This window comes from Lissotriton vulgaris, chromosome 4_1 (genome assembly GCF_964263255.1).
Source record: "Lissotriton vulgaris chromosome 4_1, aLisVul1.2, whole genome shotgun sequence".
In the NCBI taxonomy this organism is placed as follows: domain Eukaryota; kingdom Metazoa; phylum Chordata; class Amphibia; order Caudata; family Salamandridae; genus Lissotriton; species Lissotriton vulgaris.
The window spans coordinates 1,748,389,529-1,748,407,351 of record NC_141691.1 but is presented as its reverse complement, the minus strand read 5'-3'; the positions used below and the strand labels follow the sequence as shown (position 1 = coordinate 1,748,407,351).

General features: G+C 43.6%; 1 protein-coding gene across 1 annotated transcript in view; it reads right to left on the bottom strand.

Moving 5' to 3' along the window:
- The window catches only part of VPS13B (vacuolar protein sorting 13 homolog B), a 2,999,480-nt gene that overhangs the window by 178,467 nt on the left and 2,803,190 nt on the right, over nucleotides 1–17,823 (bottom strand). The window contains exons 45-47 of the mRNA XM_086966051.1: nucleotides 5,400–5,666; nucleotides 773–856; nucleotides 458–633 (exon numbers count right to left, since the gene is read on the bottom strand). Of these exons, the coding sequence (XP_086822177.1) occupies nucleotides 458–633; nucleotides 773–856; nucleotides 5,400–5,666 (527 nt within the window). The remainder of the gene's footprint in view (nucleotides 1–457; nucleotides 634–772; nucleotides 857–5,399; nucleotides 5,667–17,823) is intronic.

The following is a 17,823-nucleotide window of genomic DNA, read 5'->3' as shown; positions in this document are numbered from 1 at the left end:
TAAAGACTGTATATTGAGCAATAGAGGTGTCCTGGCAAAATCCGTTGACTGATTCTCCCTCTACTATTCATGGGACATTGTGGACACGTCACCGTATCATATTTCAGGGAGACGGAAAGTTTTAATGTGCAGTAGTTGCACTGTCTTACATTGTCTAGCACTGGACATGATTGGGACTCACAAATATTTGACACAATTTACAGAAGAGGGCAACAGAAAAAGAAGGTGCAAGCCTACTGCTCCTCTTGCCAAAGAAGCAAGCGAGCTAAATGGCTCACAGTGAGGAAGGGGCATCATTGGGGAGATACAATCTTCACTGGCACTCAGAAACTCGTTCCCAAGCAGTTGGCAGAACAATTCCCAAATGGATAGTATAAAGATAAAAAGATGTACTACTAGGGACTGCTAAAGTTGCTCAATTCCTCCTTACTACTGACTCAATCCTTGTGAGACATACCTTGCCTGAAATGTCAGGTGATGCGTAATGTCGGGCTCAATGTTTTGCAAGGATTTTTCCTCTCCTTGACATGGTACAAACTGGGTTTCACTCAATCCCAGGCTCCTTTTCTCCAAATGAATGATAATGGGATCAGGCAGATGACTCCTCATGATAAAAAGAGGGCTGAACACAATCTAGTGGAACAAAAGAACAGAATGACTTTATTCTTTAATCATTCCAGCTGCTCGGAGAAAGAGAGTACTCTATAAATCTCAGTTCCAGGTCATTCTGACCTTATTTTACTTCAAGACATAAAAAGTCAAAGCAACTCACCATTCTCTGCTGCACTTGAGAATGCAACTCCAAAGTAAGACGTGTACACCAAACATAAATAACGGAACCATTTGAAGATGGCACCTGTGTACAAAAAGATAGACATTGTTAATTTAGAACCGGTTTCATGTTTACAGAACACAACAAGTTATCCAGTTAATAAAGACAACAAGGCAACATCATGAAGGAGCACAATAAGATTCCTAAAACCACCTTTGAGACAAATAATTAAAATATATATATATTAAAGGTTTCACACGCGTGACATCACACAGAACATCTAGGAGGGTCTAGCATGCTCCACAAAGCAAGCAATATTTCTATGAACATAACAACTAACATGAACATGGTGGGTCAGGCAAGTACACGTCAAGGGCAACATGGCCTCCCCAGAACCTTAACTTCATCTATGAAAACAACATTCAGGCGTTTATTTTCACGATGAACAGCATTTTATAACTAGAAAGGAGAGTCTCACTCCTCGGTGTAAAAAGGAGTAGCTTTCAATCATTTACTACCAAACAAATTCTGAGTGGTGCGGAGCACTGATGGGTTTTGTCGATTTCTAGAGAACAGTACACAGTGATAATTTATAAATCATTCGCATGGGATAATTTAGGATCAGGAAGGAACATTAGATTCCTTTTTCTGAAAAAGAATACCTTTCATAAGAGTATACACATAAACACCTACAAATCACCAAGATGTATTCAATTAAGAGGAAAATTAAACTTGGGAGACCACGTCTCATTCAACTGCTATGTCACAAATTTGTTAAATAATACACCTCGCAGAGGTGCAAATATTATGAAGAACTGCATGCTTTTAAATAGAACGTTGTTACAGAAGTGCTAGATAGTATTGTGATCCTGATAAAACTCTCAACATTTTCTAAGGGTCTATTAACATTTTAACTGACATTGGAAACGCCTCGATTTCAAGATTGTATACAGAATGATGCATTTATGTAGCATTTCATGTTAAAGCAACACATTTTTGAGTCTCATTGAAACCAATTTATGTGGCAAAATTCATAAAACTTTAAAATAATACTTTTATTTTCGTGGTGGTTGGCAGGGTCATTATTACTTGCCTAAACTATAAAACTGAAATTGTAGTTCTAGGTGTAGCACATATTGAGTCATAAGATGTAATCTCACCAAAACCTAAAGTTCAATGGGAGTAGTAATGTCTTTTGTGCCATTTAAGTGGTGCTCTCTGAATGCTCCAGTGAACCCCTTCTCAATCCATCATCATTTCACTTCTATGACATGAGATGAATGCCCTTAGATTCGTCTGAATGTCTTTCCAGATACACGCCAGTAATATGAGCTATTATACAAGTATCTAAAGCCTATAAGGATGCCTCGGGCTTAAAACTCGACATACACACCCAGACATCTAAACATCTGCGGTAGGGTAGCCTTTGGTGGGGGGAAGAGTTTAGAGCACATCTTCTCAGCCCCTCACTGGCTAGCGTTCAGGCCCAAAACAATGAGGTGGATGGGCTACTTATAGCATGTATTAAACAGGTGCATGTTAATATTGATTTTTCTCAAAAACGTATCCAGGATTTCCATGCCTCACAATTCTTGCATGCCAAAGATCCAATGCTAGCAGGATATTTTTTACTGCTTAAGAAAAAGGTATGCTCTGAGTGTTTAACCTGCTAATATTGGGGAAAAAACAGCTGAAAAAGGTAGACTTAGTAGAATTGCGGGGGAAATGTCATAACTTAAAGGGAAGCAAGCATTAAAAACAACCCTACATTAGAGGGGATGAGGCAGAATTGATAATGAAAGCCAACTTGACCTGGCTAAGAGGGTAAAATGTGCAGGAAAGGCAAATGGCCAAGTGAGGTTTTGAAATCAGTGTTGTATTTTATAATGAAATGAAATGAAAAATTGCATTTGTATAGCGCATAACCGCCCTGGCGCCTCGCAGCACTTGAAGATAAAATGGTTTTAGCGCAGGCTCTGGGCAGATCAGAGAGATTTAGCAAACAAATGCGTTTTTAGGGCCTTTCTGAACGAGAGGAGGTTGCTGTTACCCCGGATGGCAAAGGGGAGGGCATTCCAGAGTCTGGTCGCCGAATGGGAAAAAGAGCGGCCACCCCAACGGGCTTTGTTAATTTTAGAGGAGGTGGCCAGCTGCAGGGTACTAGACCGAAGGGGGCGTGTTGGAACATAAGGCGTAACCAGAGGGTGCAGAATCGCTGGGCCTACACGGTGGAAGGATTTGTGCATGATGCACAGAGCTTTGAACTGCACTCTGGCAGCCATTGGGAGCCAATGAAGGTCCTTCAGAGCCTTCCTCGCCGACTGCCGACGGGACAGATTGAACAATAGGCGGGCCGCACTGTTTTGTGTGACCTGGAGCCTCTGAAGGACCGAAGCCGGTGCTCCCAGGTAGAGAGCGTTCCCGTAATCCAGGCGAGAGAGAATGAGGGCCTGGACCATGATCCTCCTTGCCTGGAAAGGGAGCAAAGGGAGCACCCGCCGGAGCATCCTCATTAGTCCGAAGCAAGTGGCAGCAGTCTTAGTAGCCTGGACAGAGAAATCAAGGGCAGTGTCAAGCCAGATCCCGAGGCTCTTTATCTGGGACTTGGGCGCAGGAGGAGCGCCAAGACATGGTGGCCAGACGGGTGCAAGAGCAGACGGGGAGGGATTTCCAAGGAGAATGATGTCTGTCTTCTCCCCGTTAAGCTTGAGACAGGAAGCTTGCATCCAACTGGCAATAGCCTCTAGACAGGGGCCTACGGTGTTGGATGATCCGTCTGCGTGGTCTAACGAGACCTCCAGCTGCGTAACATCCGCGTAGGTGACTATACGCACACCAAAGGGATGGACTATCCTGTCCAGAGGTTCCATGTAGGCGTTAAAGAGGGTCGGGCTCAGGGAGGAGCCCTGAGGGACCCCACACCTGAGAGGATGTTTAGGAGAGACTGTCTCACCCTCAAAGACCCGGAAAAAGCGCTCACTCAAAAAGGAGGTGAGCCAGTCCAGAGCTGCGCCCGACACACCCATGCCCGCCAGTCTGTATACTAGCGTGGCATGGTTCACCGTGTCGAACGCGGCACTAAGGTCTAACAGGATAATGGCCACCTTTCCTCCCCGATCCAAAGTTGTTCTTGCTTCCTCTGTGACCGCCAACATGGCAGTTTCTGTGCCATGTTGAGGGCGAAAACCTGTCTGGGAGGCACGCAACAGACAGACAACATTTGTATAGAGCTAAAGCGCTGATTCATGTGGGTAGCATGCTACACATAGTAGGCATGCGATCGGAAGTGTGTTATATTTGCTGTGAGCCTAAGTGGGAAGAATTTCCATGACATATGTGATGACCACATAGCTGTGGTTATCATGTTACGAAGGATAGCGCTACGAAGGACAGTGCTTAGCACTGTGGTGAATGAGCAAGTGCGAGGGATGGATGCACATTATTATAATCTGAGTTATGCTGGTGGCTATGATTACTTGTGAAAGTCAGTTAATAGAGTTGGCATTGTATTGTTTATGTTCTCAATCCGATTTTATGTCCTGCTGTGGCAGAAAGACTCCCACTTTGTGATGTTTTATCCTGGAGAGATATATGCCACAATTGTCTCCCCTATGTGTTCCACAACATGTCTGTAAAGCGCTCTGATACCCTCTAGGGTCATGTTCGCACTATACAAAACGTTAAAAAAATATAAATAGTTAAACAGTGTGGCTAAAGGGTGAGTGGCGGACCAGATATCAGACCGGATGGACTGCATTACAGTTCTCCTTTATATGACTGAAATTATGAGATGTCAAGTGAAGAGATTTGAGAACAAGCACTGTTTTGTTATCATCCTTTTTGTCATTGTCAGAAGTCAGCGCTCAGAGTATCTGAATATTTGGAACCTGCATGGTGGACTATGTTAGAGTCCATCAGTGACCAGCAACTTTTGGCTGGTGTCTTTGATCCTGGCAGACCTCTATGACTGCATTATATGTCTGTCTCATCGCTAATAAGGGATCAGGTGGTGAGTTAGTATATGATATCATTCGGTGATATGGATTCTATCAAATTGGTACGGGGAGGACCGTCATAAAAGACTAGTGTTACTGTCCTCCATCTTCTGATTAGAGATAGGAAGTAGTGTATAAAATATTTACAATGTCTGCAGACTGTGGGTTCGCTGTGGTTAAAATCCTCTAATTCATTATACATGTAGTAGGTCTTCAAGTGCAGAGTGGAGGGGGCTTATTCTATTATTGGTTGGAGAGGCATACCTTATTGTTGGGAAGCTGTAGTTATTTTATTACATCTGATCTGTATGTCAAGGTCATTCAGAGGTCATGTTGGGTGAAGCTCCACAGTTTGGGTCAGGTTTCTGTGGGTGTCTTAGTGGTATGCTGTTGTATTTGGCACTACTTCATAGGTCTGGACCATGTTTATACCTGTAGGAGTGTTATCATTCTAGGTACTGCCAACGGTTGATGTAATTATCCTGGGAAGCACCATGTTTTCTGAACTTTAAATGATCCTGGATGTTTTGCAAAACAGAGCACCATATACAAGAATACATGGTTCGAATTCCCAAAAACACGAGTTATATTTAAGAATACTAATTTCCCTAGAAATCAGTTAATATTCATACCTGAATGATGACACTGAATTCTTCTGTGTCTTTGGACTCCAGACACACATCTCTGGACCATTCATCATCTCCCTTTGACTTGACACACAGTTCTGTCAGCTCACTATTTTCTAGGATGTATGAAGGCAGCTTCTGTTTGGCTTCAAGGCAGTCAAAATGTTCTCGAACCACAGCCTGTCCATCCTGTCCAATGTAATGCTGCACCACTTTCAGGTGGATGCTTTCAGACAAATAACTGCAGATGATCTGTCGCCCACAAATGATAATCTAGAGAAGAGATAGAAAGCCAAAGACAGTCAAAAGTCACGTCTAAACACATAAATGTATGAACGCATACTCAGAACTCCATAGACTAGAAGCAAGTGCAGCCAGGTAACTATCTGCATTCTAAATAAGAACACTCTTGATGGTGGTAAAGAGGCTGTTAAGTCAACAATCCCAGTAGGTAGACTCTTTGCAGACCAAGAAACCTTGAAAACTCACCTTTTCTTACTTCTCTATGCACCAACACCTTCAAGTCAGAAAGCACTGCAGGGCCTTTCAGTTCAGAGAGAAGATGGTCTACAGATGTCCATTCATCAATGAATTTTCATGCAAACCCTAATTGTGAGCTCTGGTTTTTACTAACACAAAAGCACCACTTTACGCTTCATAAATATATTATTTTATAGAAACAAGGGGGACCCAACGGATAGCTAAGTACCATGGGTATAACTGCGTTATAAGGAACAAAGGTGCTTAGCTTATTCAATATAAATGCAATACAGTATAGGAACACAATGGAATACTATATGATTTAACATTTCCTAACCCAGCCGGGGAAGGAATTTATTCTCAAGAAACAATGTCCAATATTTGATACAAATGAAATAGCATGACACAAGCCTGTGCCGTACCAAAAGAAGGAAAGGAAAAATAGGAGTAGGGTGAAAGGGGTGTTTTTCAGGCAAAGGAAGGGAGCAAGAACAGGGCACTGTAAGTAAATCAAAGATCAATGACAGTGTCGCCTGGAGTGGAGTATACACAATCTCATTTGACAATATTGTGAGTGTGAACCCACTCAACGGTGTCGACGTTTCGATCCCTATTGCTCAACTAGATACATGGGATCATCATCAGGACTTAAACAATAAACAAAGCATGCCTGAATGAAATAAAGCCACGGTGTTGTATGTCGTGGTGGTTCTTAATAAGGTCCAGTCAGGTTGGTAATTTAAGAAACTATAACTCGTTACCCGTTTTCGGTTGCATCTGGTGGTAGCACTTTCTCCACTCTGGGTGAGAGCGGGATACGGGCTTTTAAGTGTAGGCAGCAATGGCCATACACGCAGGGCACCAACGATTTGGCGTGCAGGCGTCAGTCACGATGAAGACTCGCCTCTGCCCGGGATACTCGGTCAGTGCCGGTTTCTGCTTATATTAACCGATAAACCACAGTTAATTATGATTTATACAATGATAACCATGAACGAATATAGGTTCACTGTTTTGTTTTTACTGTTATGGGGGACTTATGCAAAGTTTCTGCAACTTCCCCACAATGTGAGAGGAAATAATAGCTACCTACACAGTGTATTTTAATTCAAAAGCTTCAGAGTGCATGGACTCAAATACTGGGGATAGGGTTTAAAAGGGGACGACCTTCTTGGATGGGAAACTACTCTGGAGGTGCAAGACGTTAAAACAATGGGAGCTTGAACAAAGAACCTTGAAAGAGACAACACTGCAAGAGAGAGATGGCGCCTACATAGACTTTCAATATTCTTTAGCCAAGGAGAACACAAAGACCAAAACCTGCTGGTCCACTCAAAAGGATGGGCCGACACCAAGACGAGAAACTCCTCCGGTGGGAGGCATAGATTAATTTGGAAGAAGGCACCAGACCAAAAGAAGTCACATCATTCACTTTATGAGGGAGGGATCCATCACTCACAGTACTTCTCTCTGGCTTCATGCTTGCAATGTGTGTCAACAATGGAAAAGACCCTCAACTCTACATGTGAAAGGAGATTAACCAGCATCGAATGGGAGAGAAAAGGTTAAGTCGAGCACAGCCAGGTACTGCATCTACTTCATATAGCCTTGTGCAATGAGAATTATCTCCACTTGCGCCATTCAAGATATCAAACTGTCACCCAGAAGGTTTTATAGGCCCTTCATACTGTAGATGGCGGTTGCAGAATGATAAGCAGGCTTGCAGACATCCTAGTTGTCCAAACACACACCTCGCTGCTGCCCCTTAGAGATTTTGGTAGGCCAAATTCAACAGACTCCTTCACGAAAAGGAGTTGGAAATGGCACTGGCATACCTGAGAGAGGTCTCACTTAATTCCCGATTAAAACTCATCCAGTTTTATGTACTGCATAGGGCTTACATTTCAAGGTTAAAGGATTGCTAGAATATTTCCCAGATGCCCAGACCTCTGCGAATGATGCGGTACTCCTGCAGAACACTTGAAACACATGCTGTGGATAGTCCCCAATTGCGCCCCTTCTGGACAGGCTGGTTCTCTATAATTGGGATAGTCACAGGAAGACAGGAGATGAGTTCCTGGGAAACAAGGGATCTGAGGTGTATAGAAGGTCTTGTGGGCAAAAAAACAGTGGCAATTTCTTTGATCTCGCACATATCGTTGCCAAAAGGATCATAAATCGTAAGTGGAAACTTACTGCATTGCCTGGCTCCAAGCTCTATGTTGCTGGCCAAATGCTGAAGTCATAGCCCTATGCAAAGAGGTGGCATGAGGCCTACACCGCCGTCCCATAGCTAAAAACTGGGAGACACTGATCCCCAGGCTGACCATCCCTCCTGACCATAGTGAATCAGAGTCTGCCACTCTACAACACCCAACAGCTCTTCAAACAGTGACTCTGGTTCCCAACACTGTGTCCCCATTAGCCCCAGATGACCATACAGGTTCACCTCACAGCAATTGGGGTGTCTCCGCACATTGCCTGAGCTTCTCCTTCATGAACACCTGTACCTGACTCTCTGGGGTTCCCTTCACCACTGTCCCTTCCCCACTACACTAGACTCACAGTGATTTAGGTTTAGCCAGCACACTCAAAGCCCTTCATAGATGAGTCACCAGGCTTACCTAGGGATTGTACACTCCCACCCCATCTAAACCCTCCCCCAGACCACAAAAGTCTGCATTTGAAGGAGTTTATTGGGCTAGACAGTCAATCACCATCTACGTATACCCTGTCTTCAGTTGATATGTCTTGTGGACCTATTATCATCCGATTCATTTTGTGGTGTTCTGGTATTATGTACAAGATGATCTGGACGTGGAACAATGGTGCTATCTCTTCTCTTGTATTTAGTTCTAGCAAAAGGGGGAGGTGGTTACGGCCTCTCTTTCCTACTCAATAACTTGGAGCATGACCCAGAGGTGACAAATTAGAGCTCAAACTTTCTCAAAGTCTTGAGATGCGTTTGCAAGCATCAAGGGCTGGTCTCCCTATTGTACTCTAATCTCGCATATTGCATGCCTGGGGTTAGGGTAAATCTGTCTGATGAATCTCTAGCAAGAAGTATCCATCACAAAATTACTGGAGTAAGCGTGCCAATTGGGTATGAAGAAGCACCCAACACATACACATTTTCGGGGGTGTTGGTTGAAAACATTTCACTACAAAGAAAAATATTTTCAATGCAGAAAAGGGACAATTTAAACATGTAAACACAATTTAATGGTTCTGATTTCTCATTTTAATTTCTAAACTATACACACTTAAACATCTGTTGTGTTTCAAAAGGAGTCCAAGTGATCACAATAAAAACTGTACTGCCAAAAAAGCCTGATAAAACCAGAGTGATTAAACAATTTAGGAAAATGGAGAATACTAACTCATGCTAGCAAGAAAAATCTGACGAATTGTCTACCTCCCCGCCTTTTGCGCTCAGACCAGCAACATCTTTTGCAATCTGCGAGAGTCAGGAGAGCTCGGACTGGGGGCAGGCGCTTCTCGGTACAGGTGGCATCTCTGTGGAATTCTCTGCCCCTTAAGATTCGCTCAGAGCACAAGATCCTAGTATTTAGGAAACTTCTTAAAACCTACTTGTTTCCACAGTAGTGAGTTATCGAGTTCCTCCTTCTTTGGTCTGTTGCGCCGGGATGCCCCCGGGTAAGCTGAGCGCATTACAAATTTCATATAATAATAATAATAATTATGTGTTTATGTAGTTACATTTATTTATGAAGTGCACATGCAAAATTGTCATACTGCTATCATGATAACACAACATCCAGTGTGTACAGTGACATTAGACACATAAAACAATAAACATGAAAACAGTTATAACAGGAGAGGTACAGGGTTGTAATAGTGTAACAATAAAGTTATTTTCTCAATCTTAGCACACAGAATTCCACGAGGAAGAGAGATCAGGGAAGAGAGTTCCAATATCTAGCAGAAATTATAAAAAAGTCCTACTACTTTAACAGTCCTAGATGTGGGTACTTTGAGAATGACTTGATTGCTAGAGAGTACAAATCATCTTGGAGTGTGCCAGCTGAATTCAGTGGTCAGGAAATCAGGAGTAGCCTGGTAGATTGCTTCATGTTTGATCATCATGACATTTAAAACAGACCTTGCTGTTTATTGAAAGGCTCTGTAGGATCGAGGTAGTAAGCTTATGTTGGGCAGCAGATGCAGTTGTCACCGTCCAGCGAAGATTGAACAAGAGCATTGATCAAAAGGACATGAAGATGAGACATTAGAAAAGCCAATATCCTGTTGTAGAGTTAATTTTTCTTAAAATGTATTAGCTGAATTTTCAAATATAAAACAGAGTAACTCTCACTCCATGCAGAGAGTAATGCGAATCAGCACTAGTATCTTATAACAGAAAGTATAAAGTATCAATCAGGCACAAATCATAGGCAAATTTCGACAAAACTTTGGCTAAGGCCCCAGAGCAATATTGTAATAGCAAGCTATAGCAATATCCGGCCAAAATCTTTGCAGCGCAAGCAGATTCTCAATCCAGGCTCATCTAAGAGATCAAGAAACTATGCAGTGGTAGATGCCGCCTCAGTGGCTGCCTCAAGGGCGCTATAGAAGATACGCACAAAATGGTCCTACTTATCTCTAGGGCTTAACTAGGTTGGCCACAGATCTCAATATGAATCAAAATGTTCATTCCAATAGGCAACATCTCTGAGGAAGTCACTGAACCTGAGATAGGGGGTGGGTGCCCTAATTGAATAACCACTACTTTTGCCTAGCAGCGAATTCAATGTGGTAATGTTCTGAACCTTAATTGGAATATGTTTGCTCACAAAACCCAAGAGCAGGGTAGTGTAACTATTGACCCCTGTCATATCAGCTAGAGCCCTCAATACCACCAAGAAATTGCAATTGGTGGGCACTGCCACTTCAACTGAAGAAAACCTGCATCGAAGACTCTACATCTAGTGCAATTCGAGTTATCCCGGAGACCCGACTTGAAGAATGCTACGGTTGTGTGGTATATTCTGTGCAAAAACATTGACATGAATTTCCAACTGAGCATCCTAAGAAAAATAAAACCCTTCCTCCCCCGATGACTTCAAGCTTGCTGTGCAAGACGTAGTCATTTCAAGGTTGGAGTATGGCAGTGCAACCCATTGCGGTCTCCCTAGCTACAAGTTGGCTCCTCTAAGGGCCTCTCTGAACTCTGCAGTAAGGCTCATTACAGGACCAAAACAAAGCAACCACATCTCACCGGATTTGAAATCCCTAAACTGACTCCCATATGAAGCCAGGACACAACTACAAATTGCCTGCATGACCCATAAAGCCCTTCACTTCAACACCCCTCTGTACCTTGCTCAAAAACTGGAACTGTGAGGTGGCTGCAGATCTTCTAGGAGCTCCAGCACCTTGCTGCTGAAACCCAAAAAATGTCAACTAAAGAAAACATATAACTGTGCCTTCTCTAGTATTGCCCCCAGGAATCTGAAACTCCCTGCGTTCTGAAACCAGACTTAATCCCTCAACAATGTCTTTCACAAATAGAAGTGAAAACGTTACTGATTAATACTTTTCTGAACTAGAAATTAGCCATTGTCTATTGTCTTGTCAGCCGGGCTCTGTATGAGCTTCTACTCCCAGCTTGGCATTGCTACATCCTGTATTGTTGTTCAACATTTTGTTGTATTGAACAACCATATTTTATTGCTTATTTATGCTCTTGTATACAGACCTTTCGGCTTTACGTTATACTGGTCCTCCTCCACCAGATCGGAGCTCGGAGGAGACTGCCTGTATCTGTCATGTTGTTTGTTTGGGTTTACTTGTTTTTTTCTCATTTGTTCATGACTATTTGTAAAGGGCTCCAATGCCCTCTTGGGTCTTGTTTGCGCTATATAAAACTTTATAAATAAAAATAACATTTATCTCGGTCTGTCATTAGGCCCTGGTACATGCACAACATTATGTCCACTGTTCATTTGTCTAGAGTGTTTGCAAGTTGATAAGTACTGGCTTTGGGTGTTTCACGAAGTCTGAAGTACAAAAAATTGTCCAAAAAGGTGTGGGTGTATTCTCCTCGAATAGTGGCTAACAGGATAGAGCTCCTGTCGAGTTCAAGTCAACAAGGGTGTGCAGCAGTAAGCATTGCAATTGCCTGTCTACCCCAGGGTTGTTCATTAAAAGTAGTCAGGGTTCTATGCAAGAGGTATCCCAGGAGAGTAGAGCTGATCAAGGTGAGTCCAGAGTTTCAATCTGTCCCTGGTCCAGAGAGTACATCTCAAGGTATTCAGCTCAGCTGTGGGTCTTGTGATGGGATTTCAAAGCATCATGTTGAGTGGAGGTTGCCTAGTATTATCCACATCCATCGAGATGTGTGCTTGAAAAAGCACGGGTTGGTGCCACGAATGTGTATAGTGAGCCTGCGCACAGCTCTGAGGCATAAAGTCCACCCTGCTCAAACGGGAGAGTCAGTGTGTTTCAGCTCAATCATAGTTGTTTGTCCACCCTTACAAACCTAGTCATGCAGGACTGTAGCTATTGAAGACATGTTTAGTGAGAGAGTAGGGATAGTTAACGAATACAGAAATATGGGAAGGACAATCATCTTGGCTATGGCTCGCAGTCCAGCTAGAGATAGACGGAGTTTGATCCATGCAGCTACTTGGCCCTCTAATATGACAACAGTTCCACCATAATTGTCTCACAGAGCGAACTCAATGTCCCTATTAATATGGATGCCTAGGTACTTGACAGATACATTTCTCCATCTCAACGTTTATTATAGAGGGCACTCGGTTAGTGTGAAGACAATGGTCTTAGCCCAGCTAATGGATATGCCCGATAGGAATTAGAACTTGAAGAAGTCTCATATTATCGATGAGATGTTAGTGACTGGATTCCTAATAGAAGAACTTCATCAGCATAAAGCCAAGGCCCTGCTCTGATTGGTGTTGTCTGAGCCAAGAAGCAATGGGTTCCTTGGCTAGGATAAAAAAGAAAAGGGGCTAAGGGGGTTTTCTGCCCTGATCCCTGTATATAAGGAGGGGTGATCAGATACCATCCCATTCTGCTGGATATGTCACAAAGTAGTTTGCTCCAGCTGATGAAATTACCACCAAAACTAATTCTCCCCAATATCAGAAAGCAATACCTCTGCTCCAATGCACTAAATGTGTTATTGGCATCAAGAAAAGCCACAACAGTGTTAACCTTTGTATTGAGCTGATGAATCAAGGCAAAAATGATGAGAAGATTACGGAGTGTACACCACCCAGATATAAACGCTGATTGGTCCGGCCTAATCAAGTCAGGAAGTAGAGGGACAATTCTATTAGATAAGAGTGTTGCTACATGTATATTGTCCATATTTATCATCAACAAGAGGGTGGTTCGACTCACAGTGCTCTACCGGCTTATGGAGTGTAACATTCAGTGCCTCGCGAAGAGAAGGCAGGAGTGTGCCCTTTTGCATTGCCTCTTCATACATTTCCAACAAGTGTGGTGCTAGTTACTGTGCATGTTCTATATAAAAATAGACTAGCAGTCCATCGGCCCCAGGGGTCCAACCTCTTGGCATACCAGGTATAACCTGAATAATCTCCTCTGTTGTGATAAACATGTCCAGATATAGATTATAAGAGTCAGTGGGCCAGGCGAGTGCATTTATTTAACAAAACTTAAATATATATATTACCTTCAGTTTCTTCAGTTTTAGACTGCTAGAGATCAGTACAGAAGTTAACAATTTCTTGGAGGATATCATTAGCTTCATACATGGAGGAGTCGCTCTCTCACTTATTTAGTGTAAGGAAGGCCCAGGGACATTTAAGCAGACATTTAAGGAGGCGCACAAGCATCCTGCGCAAGTGGCCCTCACCATATGTTCTGGGTTTAGCTTCCCTACCTAGGTAGGTAATTTCCCTTGCAACAAGTTCATTGAACTCTTCCAAGTTTAACCTGTATGCATCAACCAGGAGATCTTTGTCCAGAGATTTGCAGTGTTCCTTTTCCAGTTCTAGAAGTTAAAGGGTAAAGTCTGCTAATAAGCCTCTGGATAGTTTGCAGGATCTCATACAGCTTGGAGATACAAGTGCCCTATTTACCACCTTGAAATCCTCCCACAGTACTCCAAGACTAATTACCGAGCCCACATTAAGAGTAAAGGACTTTGAAATTTCAGTGTGAGTCTCAACTCTAAAAACGGCATCCTGCAGGACAAAGGAGGGCAACCTTCAGTAAATGCCTTATGATGCCTTGCAGAAAAGGATATTGCAAGGAGGACTTGGGCATGATTAGATAGGGTTATGGGTTTGCGTTCGATTTGTGTAGCACTACCGCCGATGTCCCTGGAGGTCAACTAGTAATTAATCCTGGACCAGGAGTTACATACAAGTGAAATACATGCACCCTCAAGGTGCTCTGAGTGCCTGAAATGCCACATGTTGGTAAAATCGACATCTAACATGGTCTTACCTAGTCAGGACTCAGCCATCGGTTGAGGGTGTTTCACTGTGCTAGATCTTGTGAGATTGGGATCTATTATAACATGGAAAACTCCACCGCAAATAAGTGTTTCTGTACTGAGTTGCACTATTTTCATCCAAACAAAGTGAAACAAATCAGGTTATTCAACATTGGGCCCATACACACAGACCATGACAATTGGTGTGCCAACAAGGTTGCCCCGCATAATAAAGTATCTGCCGTTTGTGTCTTTGTACAGTTTTGTGTACTTGAAAAGAAACACCCCTCCGAAAAACAAAAGGCTTCTCGAACAAATAGCTCGCAAGCTTCTGGTAGCTCTCCAGTCTCTTGGAAGTAGCTTTCCTCTGTGCAGCCTGATCTACTTAATTTAAAGTTTTTGCTTGTTTGATTTATATGTTTATCAAAACTGAAAAGTGTGAATTCAAGTAAAAATGTGTCTTTTCAGGACTCGTAAGCTGATTTTTGAAGAAAAAAGGTTGAATTTACAAAAAATATATTTAAGGCTGATATTTGAGTAATAATTTGTGCAGCATTTGGGGATGACTACTACCAGTAATATTCCCTTTGTGCCAGGGGCATTGCAGCTATGGCTGATATGTATTCCCCACATTGAGGCATTACAAAATGACAAATCTTTGTTTCCAGGCTGGAGACCCTGCTCTAACACATGAGGTATGAGGTATCAGCGACCACAGACACTTACCTTGTCCTAAGATGGGAGACGGTTTGACTAGTGAGGCGATCCTTTTGCAAAAACTCAATATCTACGCAGTGTCTATTGAGAAAGGCTGATACGTGATGGGCCTTGCATGCGTCATTCATGCCTCACACATTCCACATAAATAGCCTGATGGAATGCCTATTCACCATGGCAGAGACAATATACTAGCATCTTGCATGGTCTTAAGAGATCCTTGTTGTGATAGAAACTGTTTATGAGTATGTTTCTGTGTGATTGAGATGTCCAATGCTCTCTACAATACCACCCCCTTGCCATTCTGATGCAATCCCTGCATCAGAGACAGAAAATGGTCCTACCTGGCTCCATCAATCAAAAAATCATTCAATTAATCCTAAAACAAACATTGCAGTCCAATGACTAACTAAATTACTAATCAGTTGCAAGAAAAACAAACCCAAATACAATATTCAGAGAACTACTCTGGGTGGCAAGGCTGCTGGGCAATCTTCCCTCTACAAAGAGATGGTGACTAAGTTAGGTAGGAGAATGTGAGTACCGACAAGGATAACCTGCACCAGGGTGGGTGTAGACACATGGGCAACCCTCAGAAAAATAGCACTTAGCATGAAGGTGACCACTGGGAGCATTTCCATACAAAGATGAAGGATACATGTGCTACAAGAAGTACGGCATACCCCTGCTCCATGGTGTATAGGTGGATCAGCATCACAGACAGCATTATAATCAACAGAGAGAGGAAATCCAATCAGCAGTAGTCATCTCAATGTGAAGGTTAATTCTGAAAATGGAATTGCTGTTGCTAAAGTGGCTGGGATACCCTAAAGGAGTGTGCTGCATAATGTGCTGAGGTATGGCTGCAACCTGAGAGTTAGTGATAATAGTGTGAACATATACTGCATGGAGTAAGAGGATTGTAAGTGAAAAAGTAATGAGTAAGGGTGCATATTTGAAATACTTAGTGCTAGCTGTTAGAAGAAGTGGAACAAACAAGTTACTTAACCTTGGTAATGTTCTTTCTGGTGGATACTCTAAGTAACAGCAGATTCTTCACCTTTTGAACATCTCCTGGCACCAGACTGTACCCGGAAACTCAAGAAACAGTGCTCCATTGTGCAGGCACGCAGCACCATGTGACTCTGCACCAAATTCGTTCCACTCTGGAAGTGATGAGCAGAGCCGAAGCACAACTTACTACTTGTGTAACGATATATCTTTAAGAGACATTAGTCAGTGATAGATTCCTTACCTTAGAATATCTCCAGGCGTCAGACTGGATCCGGAAACTTTTGGGGAGCAATACCCCTGCGCGTCGGTAGGTGTCGTCCGCGGCTCTGCGTCCGTCGTCGACGTCGTTAGCGCCGGAATGACGTTGTCGGAGTACTTAGACGTCGCCCTCGCGCGCTGACGTCAGTTCTTATACACCGCTTTTCCGTGCCAGATACACAGAGCCATGATAGAACCAACACAGGTGCCATGAAACTAGGGCCCTGAAAGGGGATGACCTTAACCCTAGATATCGGTTCGCAGAACGGGGAGGATGGGTGGGTCAGTAGGGAATCTATCACTAACTAATGTCTCTTACAGATATATCATTACACAAGTAGTAACTTGTGCATCTGAAAGAGACACGTTAGTGATAGATTCCTTACCTTAGAATAGATACCCCAGCAATACCAACCCCGGTGGTGGGTCTGCAAACCAATAATCACACCAGAAAGTCCTGGAGGACGGAACGGCCTAAGAAGCCATCCCTCCGGACTTGGCTGTCCAGGCAGTAGTGTCTCGCGAATGTGTGCAGCGAGGCCCACGTAGCTGCCTGACAAATGTCCTGCAAGGGGACTCCCCGGCCCAGGGCAGTAGTAGTCTCCGTGGCCCGAGTGGAGTGGGCCCTCAGCCCATCAGGAGGTTCCTTCTTAGCCAAGGAGTAACACGCTTGGATGCACATCACAATCCACCGAGAGATGGTCCGCTTGTGCAACGCCCGTCCTTTCTTAGTGCCCACGTAACCAACAAAGAGTTGGTCATCCACCCGGAACTGGCGTGTGCGATCCAGATAGTAAGAGAGCGCATGTTTAGGGTCCAGATGGTGAAGCCTCTCTTCCTCTTTCGAGGGATGCGGAGGCGGAAAGAAGGTGGGCAAGGTGATGGACTAGCCGATGTGGAAGGCTGTGACTACCTTGGGCAGGAAGGAGGGTTTTGTACTCAACACAACCTTGTCCGGATGGACAGAAAGGAAAGGAGGTTTAGAGGAAAGAGCCTGGAGCTCACTCACTCTCCTGGCAGAGGTGATGGCAACCAGGAAAGTAGTCTTAAGTGTAAGGAGACGGAGAGGACAGTTATGAAGCGGCTCAAAGGGAGCGCACATCAAGTAAGTTAGAACCAGGTTAAAGTCCCACTGGGGCATCACGAAAGGAACAGGAGGGAACATATGAGTGATGCCCTTTAAGAATCTGTTTACAATGGGGGACTTGAACAAAGAAGGTTGATCAGGAAGCCTTAAGAAGGCTAAAAGGGCAGTAAGGTAGCCCTTGATAGTGCCCAGAGCAGAGCCCTGCTGCGCAAGAGAAAGAAGGAAGAGGAGAACCTCAGAAAGAGGGGCATTGAGAGGATCCACAGCCTTTGCTGTGCACCATGCCACAAATCTGTTCCACCTGCAGGTGTATACCGACTTTGTGGAGAGACGCCTGGCTGCCAGAATGACATTACAGACTTCAGGAGGCAAGTCAAACGGCCTCAACTGTCGCCGCTCAATCTCCAAGCATGAAGGTGGAGACT